Here is a 24163-nt window from a genome sequence, read left to right as displayed (position 1 = left end):
GGTCCATCCATTATCTTCTGACAGTGCAAGGAACCCCTCCACGCCCTGAAATAAGTGCACTGACTCCACCTGATGCCTTCACAGAATGCAAGGGGTTAGTCAAACACTAGAACATAATAGTGCTACCAAGACTCTCAGCCTAGAATGACACAGAGACTTGGCCGCAGGCTCTGAGATCCTGTAATGTGGCCCTCACAGCTTATTCTGAGGAGGCCCAGACAGAACTGTCAAACACTAGTCAGACCTCTCCATTCTTTTTCCCACCACATCATGTGACTTCCCAACCTGCCAGGCTTCTCTCTCAAGTAAGAGGTTAGACACAGCTCTGGGGGCGGTGGGGGGGGGGGGGGGGACTTAAGGGTTTCAAAGTTTTGTTTTTATAAAGAAATGCAAGAATCTCCCATTCTTTCTTAGGAAATATTGACTGACTAGAAGCATTTGCTCTCATGGATATGCTTAAGCCAAGAGGATTTGAAATATAAAGATATTAAAGAAAAAAATCTTTCCTTTAATACTACATTAAATATTTAGGCATTTGCCAGAAGGGTAGTTGAAAGAAATAGCAAATCAAGACCCATAAACTTCATATTTCAAATGTACAGGCAAAGACTTGAGAATGCAACCCTGCATATGACTTCTGCGATTTATAGACAGAAGGCATTACACTGAGCAATGCACAGGGTCACTCAGCTTTCCTGCCTCCCTCTGAACAGCTATTTCGATTATTTCCAGATGGTTCCACCATCACTATATAAACATAAGGGAGGACAATTCACCAGAATGATGCTAAAAATAGGAAGTCTGGAGTTCTCTCCAAATGTTAGCACCTCTTTGAAAGCTGATGGCAGCGGAACACTGCAAGCAAGCAGCTCTCACACCGCATTCCTCTCAGAGCTGCAGACTAGGGCGTGCTGCGCTGACAGACTATCACAAACACAGGCTCTAAACTAAGAACAAGATCAATGTTTGCAGGATGGATTAACGGGCTCCTTCCCTCCAGTCCTCGCTTTAAGACATGGTTCTCAACCTGTGGGTCGAGACCCCTTCAGGGGTTGTCAAATAATCCTTTCGCTGGGGTTGCTTAAGATCATTGGAAATTTATATTACAGTTTATAACACTAGCAAAATTACAGTTACGAAGCTGCAATGAAAATAATTTTATGGTGGGGGTCATCACAATATGAAGAGCTGTATTAAGGGGATATAGCATTAGGAAGGTTGAGAACCACTGCTTTAAGAAAATGTCACTCTAACAGTCCCAAGTTTCTTTGAATTTATAGAACTATACCTTTAAGAAATTAAAGATTTATTTAGTCTATTATTACTGTGTATACATTTTCCCCTTTTTTTTTCTTCTTTTTCTTTATTTTTGCAAGTTTATCTGTGCACCAAATGCATGCTTGGTGTCCTCAGAGTTTGTGAGTTGCCATGTGGGTACTTGAAATTGAACCTAGATCATCTGCAAGAGCAATAAATGCTCTTAATCACTGAGCCAACTTTCCAGCCTGAAAAAAAAAAACAAAACTTTTTTTTTTGGAAAAATAAATAGTACAACAAGAACACAGGCAAAAAGGAAAAAGAAAAAAGCAATGGAATTGTCTCAAAGTAAAGAGAGCTTGTGTACAGAAAAGGGAAGAATCCACAAAACGAAAAGGCAGCCAAAGAATCAGGAGAAAATATTGGGAACTGTATAGCTCACTAAGGTTAGTATCCAAAATATATAAAGAGCTTGGATATGACCAAATAAAGACAACAAATGGGGTCAGATATACTTGGTGGGTGGAGGGCCTGACTAGCCAGCTGCTCCTGGGTTCAGGCTCCAGCACCTCATGACCAGGCCTGGGAGCACAGGTCTAAGTCACAGCACTCAGAAGGTACTGGGGGAGGATCAGAAAATCAAGATCATATTCAGTTACATGGAGAGTCTGAGGCTATCCTGGAATTTCTGAGACCCTGTCTTAAAAAAAAAAAAAAAAAAAAAAAAAAAAGGAAGGAAGGAAGGAGGAAGGGAAGAATGAGAGAGACAGACAGACAGACAGACAGACAGACACACACACACACACAAGCAAAGAGGCCAGTCAGACATTTAGGAAAAGGTTTCTGACACAAACCCAAGAATCTGAGTCTGACCCAAGGAACTCACACTATGGAAGAAGAGGACTGACTCCCAAAAGTTATCCTCTGGCCTCCATTGCATGCCATGACTCACAAACACCACCACCCTCAAAATAAAATAAATGTAATTCTTAAAACCAGACAAAGGATCTAAATAAGCACTGTTTTCAAGGCAGACATAAAAAATCAATAGGGTATATGAAAAATGTTCAACATTACTTATCTCCAGAGATGTGCAAGACAAAACCCCAAAAAAGAAGCCAGTTGTGGTGCTGCACACCTTTAATTCCAGCACTTGGGAAGCAGAGGCAGGTGGATGTCTGTGAGTTCGAGGTCAGCCTGGTCTACAAAGCAAGTTCCTGGCTGAACTACATAGAGAGACCCTGTTCAAAAAAACCAAAACCAGGATCTAAACAGGAAAGAGAAAAGTACAAGATCTCATGAGTAAATTGGGAACATGAGGGTCATGGAAGAGGGTAAAAGGGGAAAAGGGAAGAAGAGAGAGAAACACAATAAAAGCAATAAAAAATTAGTAAATAGAAAAAAACCAAAATCAAACAAATAAATAAGCAAATAAATAAAAATTAAAACCAATGAGGGGCTGGAGAGATAGCTCAGTGGTTAAGAGCACTTGCTGCTCAATCATGAGGACTGAGCTCAGATCCCAGCACCCATTCCGGGCGGCTCATCATTAATTCCACTTCTAAGGGATCCAACAAGTACCCACACACACATGTGCACATACACTCACACAGACATACACACACACAAATGAATTTAGAAAAACCAGCCTCACTGAGATAAAGCCTCACTTGTAGCGAATTCCTGACCCTCCCCATCTTTGCCTCCAAATCTGAGACTATAGGTCACCAGAATGACTAACCTTAAAAGGAAAACGGTACATGTTGGTGAGGGTGCGGGATGGCAACACTTCAATACCACTGGCAGAGACCTTCATTGTGAGGCTATTATGGAAAATGATATGAATCTACACAGGGCATATACCCAAAGGAGATGAAATCCACCTTCTTTACAGATAGCTGCCCTGCCTGGTTCACAGCAGTAAGTTTGTAACAGCTAAGACACAGAAACAAACGTGTCTTTTGATGGGCAAATATGGGTTAAAGAACTGTGGTGCATACATGCAGTGGGATTTTATCCAGCTTTTAAAGAGCTTTTTAAAAGAAGATACTGACATCTGCAACAACATGGATAAACCTTGAGGACTTAAGAGTAAATGAAATAAACCAGACACAGAGAGATAAATATGGTGTGATCTCTCGTAGGTGCAGGCTCTTAAAATCTAAAGTCAAATACAGCTGTTCTCAGTGTCCACGGGCCTGCACTGCCATATTAATCTAACTATGGATCAGAAAAATGGGGGGAGGAGGGCTGGAAGGGCTGGGGCTATAGCTCAGTGGAAGAGCATGTGCTTAGCATCCGCAGGGCCTAGGCTACAGTAAGCACACAGTACATGTATGCTAGGTGGATGAAAGACAGGAGAAAAGAACGACAACAGAGCACTCTGAGTCACCCCAAGACTAGAGCATGCTGTGCTACCTTCCTGTTCCTCCCTACCCACTGAGAGCAGGCTTGCTTCCTCCATCCGTGGGTCCTTTCCTAAGCTCATGAAGTCTTGCTCATGGACATTCTTGGCTGTTCACATTCCCAGTCTGATATGGCAATCAGCCACCTCTAAGTGTAAAGGGGTTAGGAAGGATGAGGGAAAGGGTGGTGATTTCCCTAGCGCTTTGCCAACCTACTCCGACATTCCTTAACAATCCCTTGACATCTCCACTGTAAGACAGTATACCCAGCACATGCAGCAACCTCCCCTGCCTACCTCATACCTTTTTTTTTTTCTTTTTTTTTTTTTTTTTGGTTTTTCGAGGCAGGGTTTCTCTGTGTTGCTTTGGGGCCTGTCCTGGAACTAGCTCTTGTAGACCAGGCTGGCCTTGAACTCACAGAGATCCACCTGCCTCTGCTTCCCGAGTGCTGGGATTAAAGGCATGCGCCACCACCATCCAGCCTGCCTGCCTCAAATTCTTAGAAATTATGAAAAGATTTAAACAGAAGTCAAAAGTCAGACAAGAAAGTGGGTGATATACTAGGTAGTCTGTGGGTTTCCTGGTAGAACAAGATTAAAGGAGAAAATAACAAAGCCTACTCAAAAATGAAAAGACAGAGACTGGACAGATGCTCAGCAGTTAAGAGCACTTTGTTCTTCCTGCATTGAACCTGGGTTCAGTTCCCAACACCCCATGGTGGCTTACAATTACCTATACTTCCAAAGTCCTCTTCTGACCAACACAGGTACCAGGAACACACATAGTGCACACACATAGATAGAGGCAAAATACTCGTACACATAAAATGAAAAAAAAATAATTCTAAAACCTAAGAAAATATAAAGACAAGAAGTGGTAGATACCAGGAGCAGGAGGGAGCTCTGAAGGTAACCTCTACTTGGCTTAAATCTCAGTAATGTGATTGCCAGGAGTAGTATCTGCATCCTTCCCTACATGCTCAGTCAGACACTGAACAAAACAAAGCAACCAAAAGATACTTCACAGGGAAAATATAAAGAGTCAATCATGAGTTATTGAGGAATTAAAATTAAAGGGAGCAGGTAATGACTTTCATCTACCAGACTGAATAAAATGAAAACGAACAACACCTAATTTGGTGAGGGATGGAGAAACAGGTCCTCAAGCACTTCCAGATGGTTCTGTGTACCTATTAAGCTTTTTTTTTGGAAAAAAAAATGAGCAGTGGTTCTTAAAACTTCATATGCATATAACCTTAGGACCTAGAATCTACTCTACTTGCACATGTGTGAAAGGAGGTATTTCTTGAGAATCAGAATCAGGAATCCAGGGATATGGAAACAGCTAACTAGTCTGGGACAAGCTATCCTATGGCAGTCCACACATGGAAAGAGGCAGTTCTACAAACACAGTGTAGTGTACAGGCGACAATCTAAAGGGAGACCCAATAAGCTGATAGCAGTTACTCCTCCCAGGAAGTGCCAGAGGATTCGAAATGAAACTAAAGGAATTCAGACACACCTGTCTGTTCACTTTTTGTCTTTTTCTTTGTTAGTGTTTTGAAAGAGGTTCTCATCCTAAGGCCTAGGCTGGCCTCAAACTCAGGCCAGTTCTCTAGCTCAACCACCTGAGTCCTCCTGGGATTATAGATGTGAGCCACCCACATCTAGTTTTGACTTTTTAAATAAAAGAAAATGCATATTTATATTACTTGTATAGTTAGATAAAGAAACATAAGAAAACAGAAATATGTAACAGGCAGGCTTTCCTGAGAGGATGGGATAATAACAGTGCTGCTAGGGGCCTCCTCACACTGCCTTTGCTTTCTGGTATTATCTCCAATAGAAAGGGCCAAAGAGACACTGAACTCACTGTCCCCTTCCTTCTTCAGGAGCCTCTTCTTCCTCCTAGGAATCTGTCTTCTCACTGGTCCTGAATCTGAGATCAGAACTTAAGGGTGGAGGCCAGAGAGATGGCCATCGGTTAAGAGCACCTACTACTCTTCCAGAGGACTCAGGCTCCATTCCCAGCACCAACGTGGTGGTTCATGAATATCTGCAACTCCAGTTCTGTGGGTTCTGTGCCTCTTTCTGACAACCATGGACACTAGGTACATGTGTATTGCACAGACACGGTGCATATATGTATGTCTAACTCACAACACATAAAAAGTTCACATACACACATAAAACACAAATAAATAACTAAAAGAAATTCTAGGGAAACCTCCAGGATGGTAAGAAGAAAGAAGTCCAGAAAGAAACTCATCACTGTGGTCTGAGAATCAAGTTCGGGTGACACCGTGCACTGTCTAAAAACTGCCATGGCATTCACCACCCCACATGCTGCTTTCACACTGTGCCTTTGGCGTTCCTCTCGTCAGAGAAAAAATGGAAGACATGTTTTTTTTCCCCTCCTGAATCTCAATGGTTTTGTGATCTCAAAGCCTCTTGGTACATTCATCCTTAGGCCCCAGGAGAACAGGGATCCTGGCCATAGCCTGGCTGAGGAGACAGTGAACATCAATGGCTCCTCGGGTCCCGTCATCAGCTGCCTCAACTGATGGTGCATGGAGCAGACATGAATTATTACCCAAGCCTGGCCAAGTTTCATGAGCAAAATAACTGCTTTAGCCCAACCAGTTCTGTAGACAGTGGAGAGCTGGGCATACTAACATACATACGAGTGTACTTTCTGACTCGGGCAGCCTCCAAAGGCGAGTTAAAAACGGAGAGTGAGCACACGTAACATTTGAAGCTGCTTCCCAGAATATAGGGGGAAAACATGTGGAACCATCTTTTCTTATGGAAAGAGCATTGTCTGTAAGGACATCTTACCTCTCAGAAAGCTGCCGGATCTGTGGGATTCCCATGTACTTGTGAAAGTGCTCCAGAACATTCATTACGCCCTGAAGGAGGTTGGCAACTTCTCCATACTGTCTGCGCCTGGTCATGGCTCTGCAAGGACAGGAGTTGAGAACTAGAAACCAAACACTGAAGACACAAGATAGAGATGTGGGATGACCTCAATAGCTCTAAAACAGGCAGCAGCCAGATTTAATGAAACTTCCCAAGTGCTGGATATATATGGTGCTGGGCACTGGGGAAGGAAAAACAAAAGGATTTAACTCCAGCTCTCCAGGTGACATCATTCAAGTACGGGAGTGTCAAGTAAGCACTGAAGGAAGGTAAACTATCTGCTAAATAGCTATGTATGTTATATGCCATGGGGCAAAAAGGAATGTGTCTGTTGGGTGCTCCTTGGGTGGCAGGAGGGGACTCTGGGCAGACTTGGTTTGAGCTGGCATTGTGTCAGGAGCAGGATTTAAGGGAGCGTTGTATAAAATGTCACTGAGGATTATGATGCATGGGAGAACCAAGCCATGTTTCTAGAATACAAGAGGGGATGACTGTTTGTGATTCCAAGCTAACTACAATCTGCAGCTTTAAGCCAATGATAAACAACGGCACCAGAGAGGCCGACTTGCCCTACTGCCAAGGGTAACATGAAGCTTAAGTAAAAGATGCTGATAAAACCAACAACTGTAGGCTGGCGAGATGGCTGTGGTTAAGAGCACTGGCTGATCTTTCAGAGGACCCAGACTCAATTCCCAGCACCCACAGAACTCCCTCAGGAGACATGCCATCAGCACGTTCTGGTTCCTGGTTTCTTTGTCATGGCACATTTCTGTCAGTGTTCTTTTCATGTCTTCCTATCTGTTTGTAATGTTACCTCATTATTTCTCTTAGGAGCAGGTCAGTCAAACTCAACTTCTTCCCGTGAATCTTATTTTGGAGCACTCCGAGAACTTTCAGACCCAAGCTGCTGACTTGGGGCTCATTGTCTGAAGGGGTGGAGGCACGTTTGATAAGGACATGGCAGGACTTTGACAGAGAACCTGCAGTTGATCATTGTGGTGGCCCATACGAGGAAGCTGACAATCTTACTTTTTTAGGATACTGACTGCCAGGCAGGCACTCTGTCTGCGAGCTGGTGTAACTGCTGTGCTCCCCTCTCCCTTCCTTCCTGAGCCAAATTCTTCACTATGGTCCAAGGTCCTTGCCGCCAGTTACTTCGCCTTAACCCTTTTCTGTCCTGACACTGCCTTTCTCGTTTATAGGTATACCATATTCTAGACTACTAAAGGAAATCACAAGAAGGACTTTGATAAAAATTTTCATGTTATCTGAAAAAAATGCAGGAAACTTAAATAAAGAGAAGAGAAAGAAAAGAAGGTTGTCTGAGTAAGAATGTCTGGCTAAATCAGAGGAGCTGAAGTAAGAACCTCAGGAGTATAGTAAGCTGTAGAAGGTCAGAGGAGGTATGAGGTTTGATCATATTATGTTATTCTGGTTGGTTTTCTTCATTAAAAAAACAAACAATTTTTGTGATTGCTGTGGGACAATGGTCTGTACCCTGTCAACTGTATTTTAATAAAACACTGATTTGCCAGTAGCCAGGCAGTAAGTATAGGTGGGGCGAACGGGCAGAAAGTATAGGCAGGGCCAGGGGAACAGAAAAATTCTGGGAAGAGAAAAGATTCAGTCTGCAGTCATCATCCAGACACAGAGCAAGCAAGATGTGACTGCCTCGTCAAAAAAGGTACCACATGGCTATCACAGACAAGAATAATGGGCTAATATAAGATGTAAGAAAGAGTTAATAAGAAGCCTGAGCTAATAGGCCAATCATTTTATGATTAATGTAGACCTCTATGTATGTCTTTGGGATTTAGCGACTACGGGACCTGGTGGGACAGAAACCTTGGTCAACAGCTGATGATTCACTACAAAATGTTTGTATTAGCAATGGGGTCATACTTTTAAAAGGAGAGAGGGGGACAGAATACTGCTGACTGCATTCCTGTACCCTGTCTTTCTTTCTCCAGGTGACTTGGAGGAAGCATTATTTTCTATCCCACCACCTTACCCCCAGGCTCCGGAGGATGAAAGGTCCTGGAGGCCAGTAGGGGAGGAGTGGAGGAGACTCCACATACACACAGATTCTCAGAGGGAGGAGCTGCCAGCCAGGGCTGACTCCATGGTCCTTCCATTGTGCGCCGCTGCAGGCCAACCTGAGGCTGAGGGCAGGCAGCAGCTAGTCCATTGGCCCTTTGCCACTAGCAACCTTTAAAATTAGAAATTACAAAATCCTAAGTTTTCTGAGAAGCCTGCAAGGCTAGCTGACCTGACGGATTCTGTCCTTTTCACTCACCAGACCACGTGAGATAATTGTTTCCAATGGCTCCAGGTCCTCTTGACTACTGAGGAGAGGGGCCGAGAGAACAGAGGCTTGGAAATTGGTTCCAGGCCCAGATGGAGGACCAGTCACCAATGCAGACCTCATAAATGTTAGGTTTCCTATGATGTAACCCAATTTGGATTTCAACATGGAGAAAGGTAGGAAGAGGCTGAAAGTCTACCACCAGACTCTAATGGGGAGGGCTCTGGGCTGTCACAGGTGGCCCACAAATTTGTCCAAAGTTAGTCAGATATGCCAGGGGTGTGAAGAAACACTAGAAGTATTCCTAAAGAGGCTGATGGAAAATTATAAGATCTATACACCCTTGGATCAGGAAGCACCAGAGAATTGGTCTACAATCAGCCTGGCTTTTGTCAACCAGTCAGCACCAGATAACCACTGTAAGTTGTAGAGACTAGAAGGTTTTAAAGGTAAGGGGTTGGCTGAACTCATTGTGGTTGCTGAGACAGTATTCAATAATAGGGAGATCCCAGAACACAGACTAAGGGGCTCACAAAAGCTTTAAAAAGACAGATACAGAGGTTCACCAAAGTCCTTCTAGAAGCGCAGGTAGTCCAGAGGTTAGAAGACAGGCACTGGCCTTTGGAGACTCACCATGTAAAGGGAAAGGCCTAAAGCAGGGATAGGCCTTAATTTGCAAAAAGACCAATGAGCCTACTGTAGGAAGCTGGGTCACTGAAAGAATAAAGGCCCTAAATGACAGGGCTCAAAAGTAAAAGTACAAAAACTAAAATAAGTGATAAAGGTGACGGTATCGAGCCCCTCCCTGAGCCTTGGGTAACCCTAAAGGGGGAGGAGAAACCTGTAGATTTTCTGGTAGATACAGGAGCACAACACTCCATTCTAAACAACCCCTAGGCGAAATGTCACTAAAACAATCCTGGGTGCAAGGGTTCAAGAACTCTCCTACCATCTTTAATGAAGCACTCCATGAAGACATGGGTAAGTACTGACTAGCCTACCCCAACGTCAGTTTATTACAGTATGTGGACAACCTCCTGATAGCAGCTGACACCTTGAAATCCTGGGTTGGCTTTCACATTAATTGTGTAATTCATGACTTCCCTTACAAGACATTTCAAGGAAAGGCTCAAGTTCAAGCCATGGTGCTCCAATGTCATCTCTACCTGCTAATACAAAATGCCTGGTGGGAAGGAAGGAGGAGGAGGATTCTTCCAGTCCCACTGGCTGGCTGTCCTGCAATGAACCAGGGAATCTCTATCACCCATGGCTAGGCATGGTATAGCCCCTCCTCCTTCCTTCTGGGGATATTCTGCCACATTTGCATTTCTGTGAAGATGGCTGGTCTGTCCACTATGACTAGGGCAGGGGAATCAGCCTGAACCACCCCCCAACCCCAGACAGGAGCTGGACTGCTAGAGGAGGCTTTAAATCAGGGCTTTGTGGTAAATAACCAGCAACTTCTTTTAATCCTGTTTCTAAATGTACTAAACAGAAAGCTACAATCTTGGAAACACGGGTTTCAGAAAAAAGTGGGTTGAATGATACATCAAAGATTTGTTTACAAATGGTCTCTGGTTTGGTGCAACTCAATCCAAGAGAAGGAGGAGCAGCTGCAAAGGCAGAAGTCCTAGGGAGTGACTGAGCTGAATCACCGTCTGACTTACTGGTCTAGATCTACCACACCAAACGACCCATTTCTTAGGGTCATTCTCATGGGCTTTCTCTGGCCTCCTCAGGTCACCTGCCCATCTTTTTTTTTTTCCATCAAGGCAGATGTTTGCCGTCTTTTGCAGTGCTGGGAGTGGAACCCGGGGCTTTGAGCATGTCAAGTAGGCACTCTGCCACTTGGCTGTATCCATCCATTCCCAGCTCCTTTCTTACTTAAGTTGTGAACATCAAAAGTGACTGAACACTTGTAATCAATGCTCCAAAGGTGGGGCTGGCTTGGCTTGGAAGTGAATAACTACAAAGTCACTGTCCTTCCATGGAGCATTTCCCATGGGCCCCTGAGAAAGTTCACACTGCTCACTTACTCCAGGGAGTCGACCCCACCGGCGAGCATATGTAGGTGGTTCAGTGTCGTGATTGAGGTGGTCAGGTGGCGCTTGGCATGGTCTAACTGCTTAATATCTCGGGTGATTTCCTTCACCTAAACATTGAAAACAGGAAAAATGGGGGAAGGTAAGGAAGCTGTAAAATTCCAAGCTACTGTTCAACAAAATCATACACATAAAATCATCTAAAGCAACCTCAGGCTAGTCCCTACAGAAAATAAAATACCCTCATAATATACAACTCAAATAATTTACAATATTTAGCCCCTTTCATGCTTTGTTTGCTTATTTCTCTTTTTTAAAGATATATTTTTGGGCTAGGTGATACACGCACACCTTTAATCCCAGTACTTAAAAGGCAGAGGCAGGCAGATCTCTATGAGTTCAAGGCCAGCCTGTTCTACATAGTGAGTCTCTGGACAGACAGGGATAGGTAGAGAGACACTGTCTTTAAGGGTAAAAAAGCAAAAATGAAAAGATTTATTTTCCTTATTTTATGTGTATGTGTGTATACTAAAGCCCATAGAGGCCAGATGAGGGCACTGGGTCCCTGGAGCTGGAGTTAAGATGGTTGTGAGCAGCCTGATGTGAGTGCTGGGAACCAAACAGATCTCCTGCAAGAGCAGCAAGTGTTCTTACTGCCATCTCTCCAGTCCAGAGCTTCTTTCTTTTTAGAGACAAGGTCTTGCTATGTAGCTCTGGCTGTCCTTGAACTTGCTATGTAACCAGGCTGGCCTTGATTTGTGACAATCTTCCTGCCTCTGTTTCCCAAGTGCTGAGATTATAGGCATGTATCACTGTACCCAGCTCTGTCCCTTTGATCTAGATCTACCACATGTAAATAACCCTTTCTTAAAGTCATTCTTTTGGGCTGGGTGTGGTGGCATATGCCTATAATCCTACCTACCACTTGAGAGGCTGAGCAATGAGATCACAAGTTCAGAGACAGTCTGGGCTACACACTGAGTTTGAGGTCAGTTTGCATTACCTAGCAAAACCTGTCTCAAATGTTTTTATTTAATTTTTGTTTTTTTTTTTTTAATTTGGCATCTCTTCAGATTTCATACCTAGGGTCATAAAAAATCCTCGAAGAAAGGAATTTGCTTTTTTTTTTTTTTTTGCTCCTGATAGAACATAGCATTGAGCATAGGGCAGAGCAGTCAAGTCCAGCACATCCCTCTGCAGTAAGCATGCTTCTGCCACGACAGATGCTAGGCTCAGCTTGCTGCATTGAGGCAGGCTTTATTAATGAAACTATAGCTTATTCCTGATCTCCAGCTCAAAAAAAGACTGGCTCAAGCTTTTGTTTTTGTTTTTTGTTGTTGTTGTTTGTTTGTTTGTTTGTTTTGTTTTTTTGAGACTGGGTTTTTCTGTAGCTTTGGAGCCTGTCCTGGAACTAGCTCTTGTAGACCAGGTTGGCCTTGAACTCACAGAGATCCGCCCGCCTCTGCCTCCCAAGTGCTGGGATTAAAGGCGTGCGCCACCACCGCCCAGCTCAAGTTTTTTTTTTTTAAAAAAAAGTAAAAATCGCTGGGCGATGGTGGCGCATGCCTTTAATCCCAGCACTCGGGAGGCAGAAATAGGCGGATATCTGTGAGTTCAAGACCAGCCTGGTCTACAAGAGCTAGTTCCAGGACAGACTCCAAGGCCACAGAGAAACCCTGTCTCGAAAAACAAAACAAAACAAAAAAAAAAGTAAAAATCCAGTGCTTTTGGCAAACTTAACATGTAACCTTCTAAGAGGAGAAGGGCAGTGTAGGGAGCAAAAGCTGCTAGTTTTTCTGGCAGACCCAAGAGAATGGAGTATGATGTGGGGACGCAAGTGTCTTCCATTTAGAGGAAGTGGATGCAGCAGAGAAGCTGGGGGAAGCCCTCCAATTCACTAGCATACAGTCTTTCACTACATTGAATCTACAACGACCAAGAACCATGCATGTATGTATGTATGTGTATGTGTGTGTGTGTGTGTGTGTGTGTGTGTGTGTGTGTGTGTGTATGAGGGCCAAAAGGACAACCTGTGGAATTATCATTTTCCAACTTGTGAGTCCCAGGGATCAAACTCAGGCCCTTAGGCTTGATGGTAAACATCTTTACTTACTAGCCCAGGTGAAACCTTCTTAATAGCAATTTGGTTTGGTTTCCCAGGCTTTATGACACCTGGAGAGAAAGGAGTTCCATGGATACCAGGCACAAACATTCTAATCATTAGACACATATATGTCTCAGTAAGGTGGAAAATCCTATAGTGAGTTAAGCTCATATGACCTGGTTTTTAGTTTAACTACTCTAGACAAACTGGTAAAGACAATTCTGTTGCATAGCCACACGCCTTTACTGCACAAGGCCCTGGAATCTATCACTATTACCACTACAGGAAAAAGAAATTGAGTGTGGGTCAAAAAAAGCTGTGGAATGACAAAGTACACCAGAAACTAATCTGGCCCTGTAATCTGATCATGCACTCTAACACTGAAGTTATCATCCTCTGAAAGCAATCCCTGTCTCTTTCTGGGCTACTTTGCTTCAATCCTACTGTTATTTTTGAGAGAGAGCTTCAGCATGCAGCCAAGAACTTTAACTCTTTTTAAAAAAAAAATAATTTATTTATCATTATTTCATGCAAATTCAGCTTTTTGTGGGCAGGTATATCTGTGTGAAGGTGTCAGATCTCTTGAAATGGGAGTTACAGGCAGTTATGAGCTGCCATGAGGGTGCTGGAAATTGAACCTAGATCCTCTGGAAGAGCAGCAAGTGCTCTTAATTACTGAATCATCTCTCCAGCCCAAACGTTAACTCTTGATTGGCTTGCTCAGCCTCCCTAGGGCTGAGTTTACAGGTGTATACACCACACCTGGCTCTGATCTGGGAGGATTTAACCCCATTTTGTTTGTTTTATGTGTATGAACAATTTGCCTGCATGTATGTCTGTGTACCACTTGTATGCCTAGAAGGGACATCGGATTCCCCGGAACTGGAGTTAAAGATAGTTGTGAGCTGCCATGTGGGTGTTAAGAATCAAACTGGGGTGGGGTAGTGATATAGTATACCTTTAATTCCAGCACTTGGGAGGCAATGGCAGGAGAATCTCTGAGTTCAAGGCCAGCCTGGTCTATAGAGCAAGTTCCAAGATAGCCAGGGTTATATAGAGAAACCCTGTCTCAAAAAACTAAAAGAATCAAACTGGAGTCCTGGGGACTGAAGAAGCAACTAGTGCTCTAAACTGCTGAACCATCTCTCCAACCCAACCTCTGGGATTTAAACCAGTCATCTATGCCTCTTCTCACCTCTGCATTCAAGAGTTAGCAAGTCCTCTTCCTCTGACACTATCCTATCTCATGGCTCTATACCACAGCTTACTAGTCTTTTCATTACGAGGATCTTGGTTTTTTTTTTTTGTTGTTGTTGTTGTTTTTGTTTTTTTTCGAGACAGGGTTTCTCTGTGGCTTTGGAGCCTGTCCTGGAACTAGCTCTTGTAGACCAGGCTGGCCTCGAGCTCACAGAGATCCGTCTGCCTCTGCCTCCCGAGTGCTGGGATTAAAGGCGTGCGCCACCACCGCCCGGCTCATTACGAGGATCTTGTATCAAATACTCTGTGCTGCTTTAGGCAACCTGAACTACCTGCTTTCTCTAAACAGAGTCTTTCTTTTTAATGACTTATTTATTTTTATTTTATGTGCATTTTATTTTATGTGTATTTTGCCTGCATGCATGCCTGTGTAAGGGTGTCAGATACCCTGGAGGCAGAGTTACAGGTAGTTGTAAATTGCTGCTGCCATGTGAATGCTGGGAATTGAACCAGGTCCTCTGGAAGAACAGCCAGTGCTCTTAACCACTGAGCCATCATCTCTCCAGTTTCCTAAACAGAAACTTTAATGGCAAGGGGTGTTCAAGGTAAATGCACGCTCTTAACCACTGAGCCATCTCTCCAGTTTCCTAAACAGAAACTTTAATGGCAAGGGGTGCCCAGGGTAAATGCACGAAAGGCTATTCTGCAAAACAGATTGCTAAAATTAATTGCAAAGGCCACTCATGGGCATCCGAAAAGGACAGAGCAGGATATGGTGGGTTCAGATTCAGACAAATATAAGGCTGAATCCCACAGCTCTACCATTTACACATTCTGTGTCTTAGAGCAATGATGTGGGAGAGTCTTCTGTTTGTGTTGATTTCATTGGTTAATAAAGAAACTGCCTTGGCCCATTTGATAGGCCAGCCCTTAGGTGGGTGGAGTAGACAGAACAGAATTCTGGGAGAGAGAAGGCAAATGCTTCAGGCAGTGGCCATGCCTCTCCTCTCCGAGATGGACACAGGTTAAGATCTCTCCTGGTAAGCGACCACCTTGTGGTACTACACGGATTACTAAATATGGGTTAATTAGCCAGTAAGAGGCTAAAACTAATGGGTCAGACAATGTTTAAAAGAATACAGTTTCTGTGTAATTATTTCGGGTGTAAAGCTAGCCGGGTGGCGGGACGCAGCCCCGCTGCGCCATCAACAGAGCAATTTTCTTGTTGAGTATCAGTTTCCTCATCTACAAAATGAGTAATCAAAGTAAATAGGAGCAATGACACTAGATCTCACTGTGAGACTGTCAAGAGGGCTGCATCAAATCAGCTGTATAAAGGAAATGGCACTGGGCTTGGCACCTTGAGAGATTTTGCCAAGTACTAATTCCCCTATCATTGTGTCCCACTTGGCTGGAAAAGGGTGCACAGTCCAGAACAGCAGCTTAGAATCATAATGTCATTGTTGAGCATAAAACCTGAGTATAACTGCTGGGTGTTTGAGAGGCAGAGGCAAGTGGATCTCTGTGAATTCAAGGCCAGCCTGATCTACACAGAATTCCAGGCAAGAGCTTCATAGTAAAACCCTGTCTGTAAAACAAACAAACAAACTTAAGTATAACAAACTCTAGCAAATGTCATCTCTGCTAGGGTCATCTGATAATTACACTGCTTGGTAGTATGTACTGTACTCCTGAGGAAATGCAGCTCCTTAGGCACTCTGCTCAGAGGTCCTGTGAGGTAGACATTATTATTATTTCATAGCTGAGAAAACTGATACATTTAGATGTATCAGATGACTTAGAATCTCAGCCCAGAAACCCAGCACAGCCTGGTGGTTCCTGAGGAGCAGCTGTGGTGAAGGCTAGGTTCCTGGTCATCAGGGCGCTTCTGAGCTCATCACCTACAAATTCAGAGAGTGGGAACTAATGAAAACTGTGTGCATGCATCCTGGGCATGGTTCCCTCACCCCAGACCCGGGACCAGTGTTAGTGAGCTATTTACCAGATTTCATCGCAGATACCTTAACTGGGGAACACAAGCTAGAAACACACTAGAGAAAGACAACCAAAATGACTAGGAAACTATTTGTGGTGAGGGGTGGTGGCGGATTGTTTCCTACTTGAAAGCAGCTGTAAATGTAGGGCAGCAAGGCCCTTGAGTCACCCCTGTCTAGTGGCTCCTCTGAGGCAGTCAGGATGCACTCACAGGGAGGAGTGCATGACTGCAGCTGGCAGGCAGGGTGAGAAAGGACCTAGTTACTGTGACCGGATGAGACACTAACTTCCCACTCTGGGTGCAAACACATAAGGAAGAAACCTAAACTCACCATTTGTTCTGATTTTTCTGCTTTGTCTTTGATATCCTTGATTTTGCCAAAGAGCTGCTGAATGGCTTTCTGGGCCTCTTCGAGTGCCTAGAATAAGAGAAGTAGGTAAAAAATGAGAAGCAAGGAGAGGAGGCACCAGTCACTATGCTATAATTAATTTCAGTCTCCCAAAAATTCTGACCAGAAACTCTCTTGATTCATTGTTCTTGCACTACGGTTTCACTGCACCCGAGCAGGAGAGTGAGATAAAGCTTGCACGTGAGCACAAGCACATTCTAAGCACTCTTAGCAATCTACATCATAAAATTTAAAGTCGGTTTTTGGTGTTCTGAGACAGAGCCTTATTATGTAGCCATGGTTGGACTAGAACTCTCTGCAAATCAGGCTGATCTCAAACTTGCAGTAAACCTTCTGCCTCTGCCTTTCCCAGTGCTACTGTGCTAGGCATAAAGTTTCAGTTTAAAACTAAACTATTCCCACTATTTTGGTGATTACTATGCATGTTACTGATAACAAAAAGATACACATCTGTCTCTCAACGTTTGCATGAACTTTCACACCTGTGAAGACAGCAGTGGCTCCAAGTTAGAAGTGAGGTAAGCTCGGGGTACTGGTTGAGCATCCGTTTCCTCATCCACAAAATGGCTCTAAAAGACTATGTCAACAATCACCACCACCAACAAAATCAAGACTGGTATGGGGCCTCCAATTTTTAAGATTTGTGGCAAATCTTAGACATTTATGGTGTCCTACTTAGAAACCAATGAAATGAAGTCAGAAGCTAATAGTGAGCCAAATGTTTCTAAGGAAATAAATCCTCACCAAGATGGATGGGACACAGAAAAGACATTATAGCTTACACATCGCCTATAGGAAGGAATAGGAGGGAAGGCGGAAGAGCGCTACAGCTACACATGTGGAGGACTGGGGGACTGGGGTCTGTGATAACCCACAGCTGTTCAGTCATGTCAGGGTTTCTCTCACTCTTTCACTCAGGCACATCCTGATTAGGTGCCTGTATAAGGGGAGAGGGAAGGCGAGGCGAGGGAGGAGAGAACTGAGCCCTTGTATATTCCAGCTGTCTGGAAGAAAAGACGGCAGCAAATTTTCAAGAGAGAAAACCACCATCAGCAGATAAACCAAGAACTATGACATCACCAGAACCAAACAAGTGCATACAGATGAGAAAGAGCACTCACTCCTTACACTGGATTAAGACAGAGGACTGCCACCAGCAACTGGGAAGATGCTAGCAACTGTGGCAGAAGCAGATTACAGGGAGACAGGGAGAGGGGAGCAGACAGTGATGACATTGGGAGGAGAGTGACACAAAGCTGGGCTGGCAAACAATGGCCTGGATTCACTTGCCACTTGTATAGGTAAATGATGAGGTTTGGGAACACAGCCTAACGTGCTCATTTTCAGCATACGATGCCAGCAAGGGGCAGCTACAACACCACATGGCCCACAAAGATGAAAATAATTGCGATCTGGCCCTTAGCTCATTGAGCTAGACATGGTGACACATGCTTATAATCTCAGTACTTGGGAGTCTAAGGCAGGAGGATTGCCATGAGTTGGAAGTGAGCCTGAGCTACTTAAGGAGACCTTAAAAAAAAAAAAAGGAAGAAAGGAAAGAAAGAAGGAAGGAAAAGGCTTGTTGGACTCCAGCAGACTACCTTTGACAAGTTTTTGCTATTACTGACGAAGCGTGGAAACGCAGCAAAAAATGAACAGAGGAATTCTCAAAGTGTGAGATGCTTGAAGACTCTGCTATGTAAACAGTTCAGAAGAGGGGAACAGGAGTCCTGGAATAATTGTAGTGGAGGATTGTTGCTTTTATAATTTTTTGTTTGTTTTTGTAGTGCTAAGAATAGAACCCAGGACCTTTATAAAGTTCTTGATTCGCTATGGAACGACTAGCTGTCTAACAGTTGTACATACCCGAGGCCATGAATACACATGGCAACTGGCCATTCAGGTTTAGCTAGGATAGTCCCACCATGTGACAACTGCATCATGTGACAATGCCAAAGTTATTACTGTTATTGTTATTTTAGGTTGGCTTGCACTGTTTTGTTTTTGAGGGGGATGATCTCATGGAGCCTAGGTTTCCCTAGAACTCACTTTGTATCCTAGGAGGACCTTAAACTTCTAATCCTCCTGCCTCTAGTGCCAAGATTACAGACATGTAATTACTACCATGCATGTGCTTCCCTCATGCCAGGCAAGCACTCTACTAACTGAGCCGGATCCCCAGCCCCTACTTTAGATTTTTAAGACATAGACTCACTATGCAGTTGAGGTTGGCCTTAAACTATGATTCTGCCTCTGCCCTCAAGTATGGGGGTTATAGTGTGGCTCAGTGTAATTATGGATAGCTCACTCTCACCCTCAAAAGTGGCCCTAAACTCAAAAAAAAAAGTGGCCCTAGTGGGTCTGGCAAGATGACTCAGCAGTTGAGCCCTGGCTGCTCTTGCAGAGGACCCAGGTTCAATTCCTAGCACTAGCATGGCAACTCACACTGTCTGCAACTCCAGTTCCAGGCGATATGCAAAACACCCATACACACACACACACACACACGAAGAAATAAGTAAGTAAATAAAGCTGTCCTGGTGATAAGTCATATGGTCACTTTACTAAAAGCATCTAGACAAAGCTATATATAGCACAGCTAAAATTCAACAAATCTTTGCCAAATAATTAAAAATGTCAGCATTGAATGATAGCACTAAGACTATTCTGCATCAGGGTGCTGTGGTCTACCATCCCTAACTTCAGGAACAAACACAAGCAGTGTTTCAAAATCAATCACAGCCCCACACTTCAGCCTGATAGCATCTGCCTGGGTAACCAAGTTGAATGCCAAGGTGCCGCTCCAGGAGAGGGGTCAATGCACCCTAAACTCACTGGAGGCTTCTAAACATGCTTTTGAGTCATGATGTCAGAATACCATAGAGTCCTTACAGGCAACAGACTGTCAAAAAGGACTTTCCTTCTCGGTCATGGCTTGTGTGGCACTCTGTAATGTTTAAGGTGTGCTATGCTACAGTGACATGTTGATGGGATACAACCAAACACCTTAAAACCCAAGACAAAAGGACAGGTTATACACTAAGGAGACTCCTGTCCTGTATCCTCTCCAGTCTGCTTCTGCCGAGGGCATCGCTTTCCTTTTTCAGAAAAACAAGACCCACACAGTCTTATATTTCACAGACTTCAAGAAAGATAAATGGTCTGCCAGTTTTCAGCCTTTGTTTGCTATAAGAATGTACTGAAGCACATGAAAGTTAATGTAATTCATTTTCCAGAGTCAAAAGCTCCCTCTACAGAGGAAGTCCCTTCTCAAACTAGACCCAGTGTTTAGTCAACTGCATCACAGAACATTTCTTTCCTGGGAAAAGTGGAAGGGCTATGGAAGGAGAAGATTCTTCTTAAAATAAAGACACTAACATTCACATCTGACACAGATAATCAGAAAATGCCCTGGAAGATTCTAGTTCCATTCCTGGACACCATTTAAATATGGCACTTTCCCATTTCAAACTGGATCCAGATTAAAAGCAGAATGAATCACCCAAAATATCTGTTTCCATCACCCAAAGCCTTTCCTCTGCCTGGTGTCTCTGAGTGGAACACTGCAGTGTAGTGGCAGGCTGAGCCTGGGATATGACAGGACAGCAGTTTCACCTACTGTGACCCTCTCTGCTGGTGTCTCTGAGAGGAACACTGCAGTGTGGTGGCAGGCTGCACCTGGGGTATCATGGGACAGCAGTTTCTACTGTGACCCTCTTTGGCAACTCAACACTTGTACTCAAAGACACAAAGTGGCACACTGAGTTTGCTTCCAAGACTCAGCAAAAGCCATTACAGTATCTTTGTGCTTCTGCACACCACAAACTATAGCCATGACCTTCAAGTGTCCTGTCTCCTGAGATACACTTTGAGCCAAATCCTGGCCATGCCAGGACACTGGCACAGCAGAGAAGCAGCAAGGACCTTGCACAACTGTCTCTACTTTCTTCCTTCCCTTCCTGTTTCTTTTTTGCAGACCAGTCATGTGTCACCTGTACAGACAGAATGGCTGGATCCCATGGCAATGCTCTTGGTCATCAAGCCCCTCTTCTGGCTCGAAGATCTAACTGGGCAGTTAGCTTTACCAGAGAATTGTATCACTTTCTGGTGAGCCCACAGGCAGTCTTCAGAAACTGAGATCCCATTTGCTACCATTTGTTGCTGCTGTCCATTTTTAAAAGATCTTGTAAAAGCCAGGTAGTGGTGGTGCACGCCTTTAATCCCAGCACTTGGAAGGCAGAGGTAGGCAGATCTCCGAATTTGAGGTCTTATAGAATGAGTTGCAAGAAGCTAGGGCTACACAGAGAAACCCTGTTGGGGATGGAGGGGAAGATCTTGTATGACTTAGGTTGTTTTGAAACACTTAAAGTAGTAGCATTTAAGGTTCCTGGAAAGGAAATCAGATTTCCTGCCATTTTGCCACCATTGCTATTTTACCTTGACATTTATCTGCCGGTTCCCCTTTCTTTTCTATTTCATGGGAAAGAAACGCGCTGTACTGGATAAAAGCAAGCGCTCTGGAGCTAGAGACTGAAGTTGGAGGCTTGGCCTTAGCCATGTGATCTCTGTCAAGTCATGTGACCTCCAGGCGACACAGTCTTGCCATTACTAGAACAGAAATAATAGCACCCTTCCATTGAGTTTTGTTAGGACAAATCCTGGGATTGGGGAAGAAATCTTTGGAATTGTTGACCCAATACATCCAAAAACCTGCAGGTCCCCTCTCATGGTGTTTTTACAGAGTCCTCCGTTAAAGGAGCAGACCAGTCCTATGCAGCAATTATGATTTTTCCAGAACTGGAATTGGGAAGGAGAGCTGGAAGATGTGAGGCTAAGTTAGACAGCAGCAAGATTCTCCAGTAAAGGAAGGAGATTAGCCTCTTGGGAGAGACAAAGCCAACAGAGAGAGACAGACACAGGCACTACTCCAGGTCTGAGCCTTGGCTATTTGACAAGGCCCAAGGAGACATTTCCCAGGGCAAATTGTTCAACTCCCTTCACAACAAGCTATGTGAGGTTCTCCCCAGCAATTCTTCCTCCATGTTTGTTTGTTTGTTTGTTTAGACTTTGTTTTTGTAACCTGGGTGGGTATATGAGTGCCATGCTCATAGAAGGGAAATCAGAACATTGGTCCCTGAGTGCTCTGATGGAATACAAAGGTCATCGGTGATTTTCCTGGAAAGAGCTTTGCAAATAAGCTGGCAAAGTCTAGTACCTGAAGGTGTCCTGGAAGGACGATGATAATGACATCTTCCACGCATGCTGAAAGTCAGGCTTGCTTCAGAAAAGTCTGACTCTTGTTCGCTTGTTTATTATCTTTAATAAACCTGAGTGCCTGCTGGGTATGGTGATCATCTTAGCACTCAAGAGGTCGGGCTAGGAACAACTTAAGCTTGATACTAGCCTGGGTTACACTGCAAACCCTATCTCAAAAGACAATAACAAAACAAACAACAATGAAAATCTCTCTGCTGCACCTATAATCCTAGCACTGGGGAAGCAGAGAGAAAAGGATCCCCAGGGCTTGCTAGTCAGCTGCCTAGCTCAAACTGTTAAGCTCCAGGTTTAATGAAAGACTCTGCCTCAAAAAAACCAGGGGACTACAAGATGGCTCAGCATATAAGAGCTCATGCTGCCAAGCCTGTTAACTCCAAGGAGTTTGATTCCCAGAACCCACCAGGTGGAAGAAGAGAAGAGACTCTCACAACTCATCTTCTGTTCTTCATGTACTGCCCTCTAAATTAACTCATTTTTTAAAAAGCGTAGAGCAACTGAGGGAGATAGCAGGCATTAACACCTGGTCTAGACATGTACATGTACATACATGTGCACCCTACTTCCACCCCACAGAAATGTAACTGGAAAAGAAAAATGATACATGGAGGTACGAATAAAAGAATCATTCCTCAGCATTAATAAGATCACCTTCTAGAAAGCAGAAACTAGCAAGGGATACATCTGAGCCCTACACAGAGGCCCTGATGACATCCACTGGTGGTAGAAACATCCAAGTAAGTAGCTTCTATTTATAGAAAGTCCTTTCTGAAACTGTGGGCCATCCTGTACCATTCAGACCTGTTGCTATGGAAACAAGGCATCCTCAGCTGGAGCAGAGGCGCTCCAAGAAGCCTCACCAATGGTAACAGCTCCAGAAAGACGTTCAACAGCTGAGAGGCTACAGAACTCTCCCTGCTGCCCCGGCCCATTGTGTTTTCCTTGCATCCTACAGCACACTGGCTAGCAGCACTGGTCAGGGGCCATGGGGCACCCATCAGATGAGAATCACTGACGATCACACTTATTCCTCTGTAGCCCATTCAGAAGTCCAGAGTATAAAGGGGCTTTATTTACAGCACAGGTTTCTTTCCAGGTCTGTGAACCAAAAGAATGTGCCGAGCAAAGGGAGTAATTCTCACTTTATTTGCTAAAATGCTCTGTTCCACATAAGTTACTTTTATTTACGATTTCTGCAAACCACATCCACTGAAAAAATGTGAACCAATGAGATCGTTTCTATTATTTTTGGGACCCAAGCCAGAAGTTAAAATCCTAAGACAAGGCTGGGGCCCACTCAGCAGTCCCCAACAAGACTAAACGTTTACATTTCAAGTTCTGTTTCTATAGCGCCCACAGCTCACAACACACCAGTCTTGAACTTGCAGGCGTGGCCTGAGCCGTCTGCACAGCTTCCCTGGATGGCATGTAACCCTTGTTGAGGAAAGCATTCAAAGCAGCCAGTCAAATGGCAAAAGAAAAGGAAATGTTTAAGGAAAAAAAAAAAAAAAACCTCAGCTGCTTTTGCTGAATAAAAGGTACAGAGATTCAATACTTTAGGAAACAGGCACATTGAGAGAACAGCTTGTCCAAGTGTAACAAAGGACGGCTTCCCACAAACAGCCAGACTTCCAGTGCCAAGTCAGGGGTCCTTACTTCATCCTGATTCCCTGTATCTTACCATAACTTCTAATTTTAGCTACTGTGTGACTCTCATCTACGCTATGAGTGTTTGTTCAGGAGAAAGAAACATATTGTGGTAACACCTAGACATCTTTTCAAAGGATTTGATATGATGTCCTGGAGACTCTTCCTGCTTCACTTACTCCCTTTGGGAACTCAGCAATTCCCATTATTTTAGTACCACTAGTGGGGCGTACAGTGGCCACAGGGCTCTTCTCATCCTAGGGTTTCTCCTTCAGTCATGTCTCCACTGTGCTGGCAGACCCCAGTCTGGGGAATGCCATCACAGTCACTGCTACTGTTGGGACATGCATATGTACCAGTAGCTTCTCGGGCTCTGTAGCAAGAAAAAGTCGCTCCCAGATCTGCTTGTAAGTATTTGTTGTTATTTCAAAAGACAATTGGGGACCAGAGTCATAGCTCAGAGGCAGAGCACTTACCTGGCACATTGAGGTTGTGTGTACCACACTCATCATTATAAAAATAAAGAATGAGGGGGTGGGGAGATGGCTGAGCAGCTACGCGCACATGCTGCTCTTTCAGAGGGCTCATGTTCAGTTCCCAGCACCACAT

General features: G+C 44.1%; 1 protein-coding gene across 1 annotated transcript in view; it reads right to left on the bottom strand.

Moving 5' to 3' along the window:
- Vps53 (VPS53 subunit of GARP complex) overlaps positions 1-24163 on the bottom strand; it is a 136047-nt gene that overhangs the window by 76778 nt on the left and 35106 nt on the right. Inside the window, exons 5-7 of the mRNA XM_038327391.2 lie at positions 16556-16642; positions 10922-11037; positions 6500-6619 (exon numbers count right to left, since the gene is read on the bottom strand). Of these exons, the coding sequence (XP_038183319.1) occupies positions 6500-6619; positions 10922-11037; positions 16556-16642 (323 nt within the window). The remainder of the gene's footprint in view (positions 1-6499; positions 6620-10921; positions 11038-16555; positions 16643-24163) is intronic.

This window comes from Arvicola amphibius, chromosome 4, assembly GCF_903992535.2.
Source record: "Arvicola amphibius chromosome 4, mArvAmp1.2, whole genome shotgun sequence".
NCBI lineage: Eukaryota > Metazoa > Chordata > Mammalia > Rodentia > Cricetidae > Arvicola > Arvicola amphibius.
Note: the sequence above shows the minus strand (reverse complement) of the source record. Positions and strands in the feature narration are given on the sequence as shown.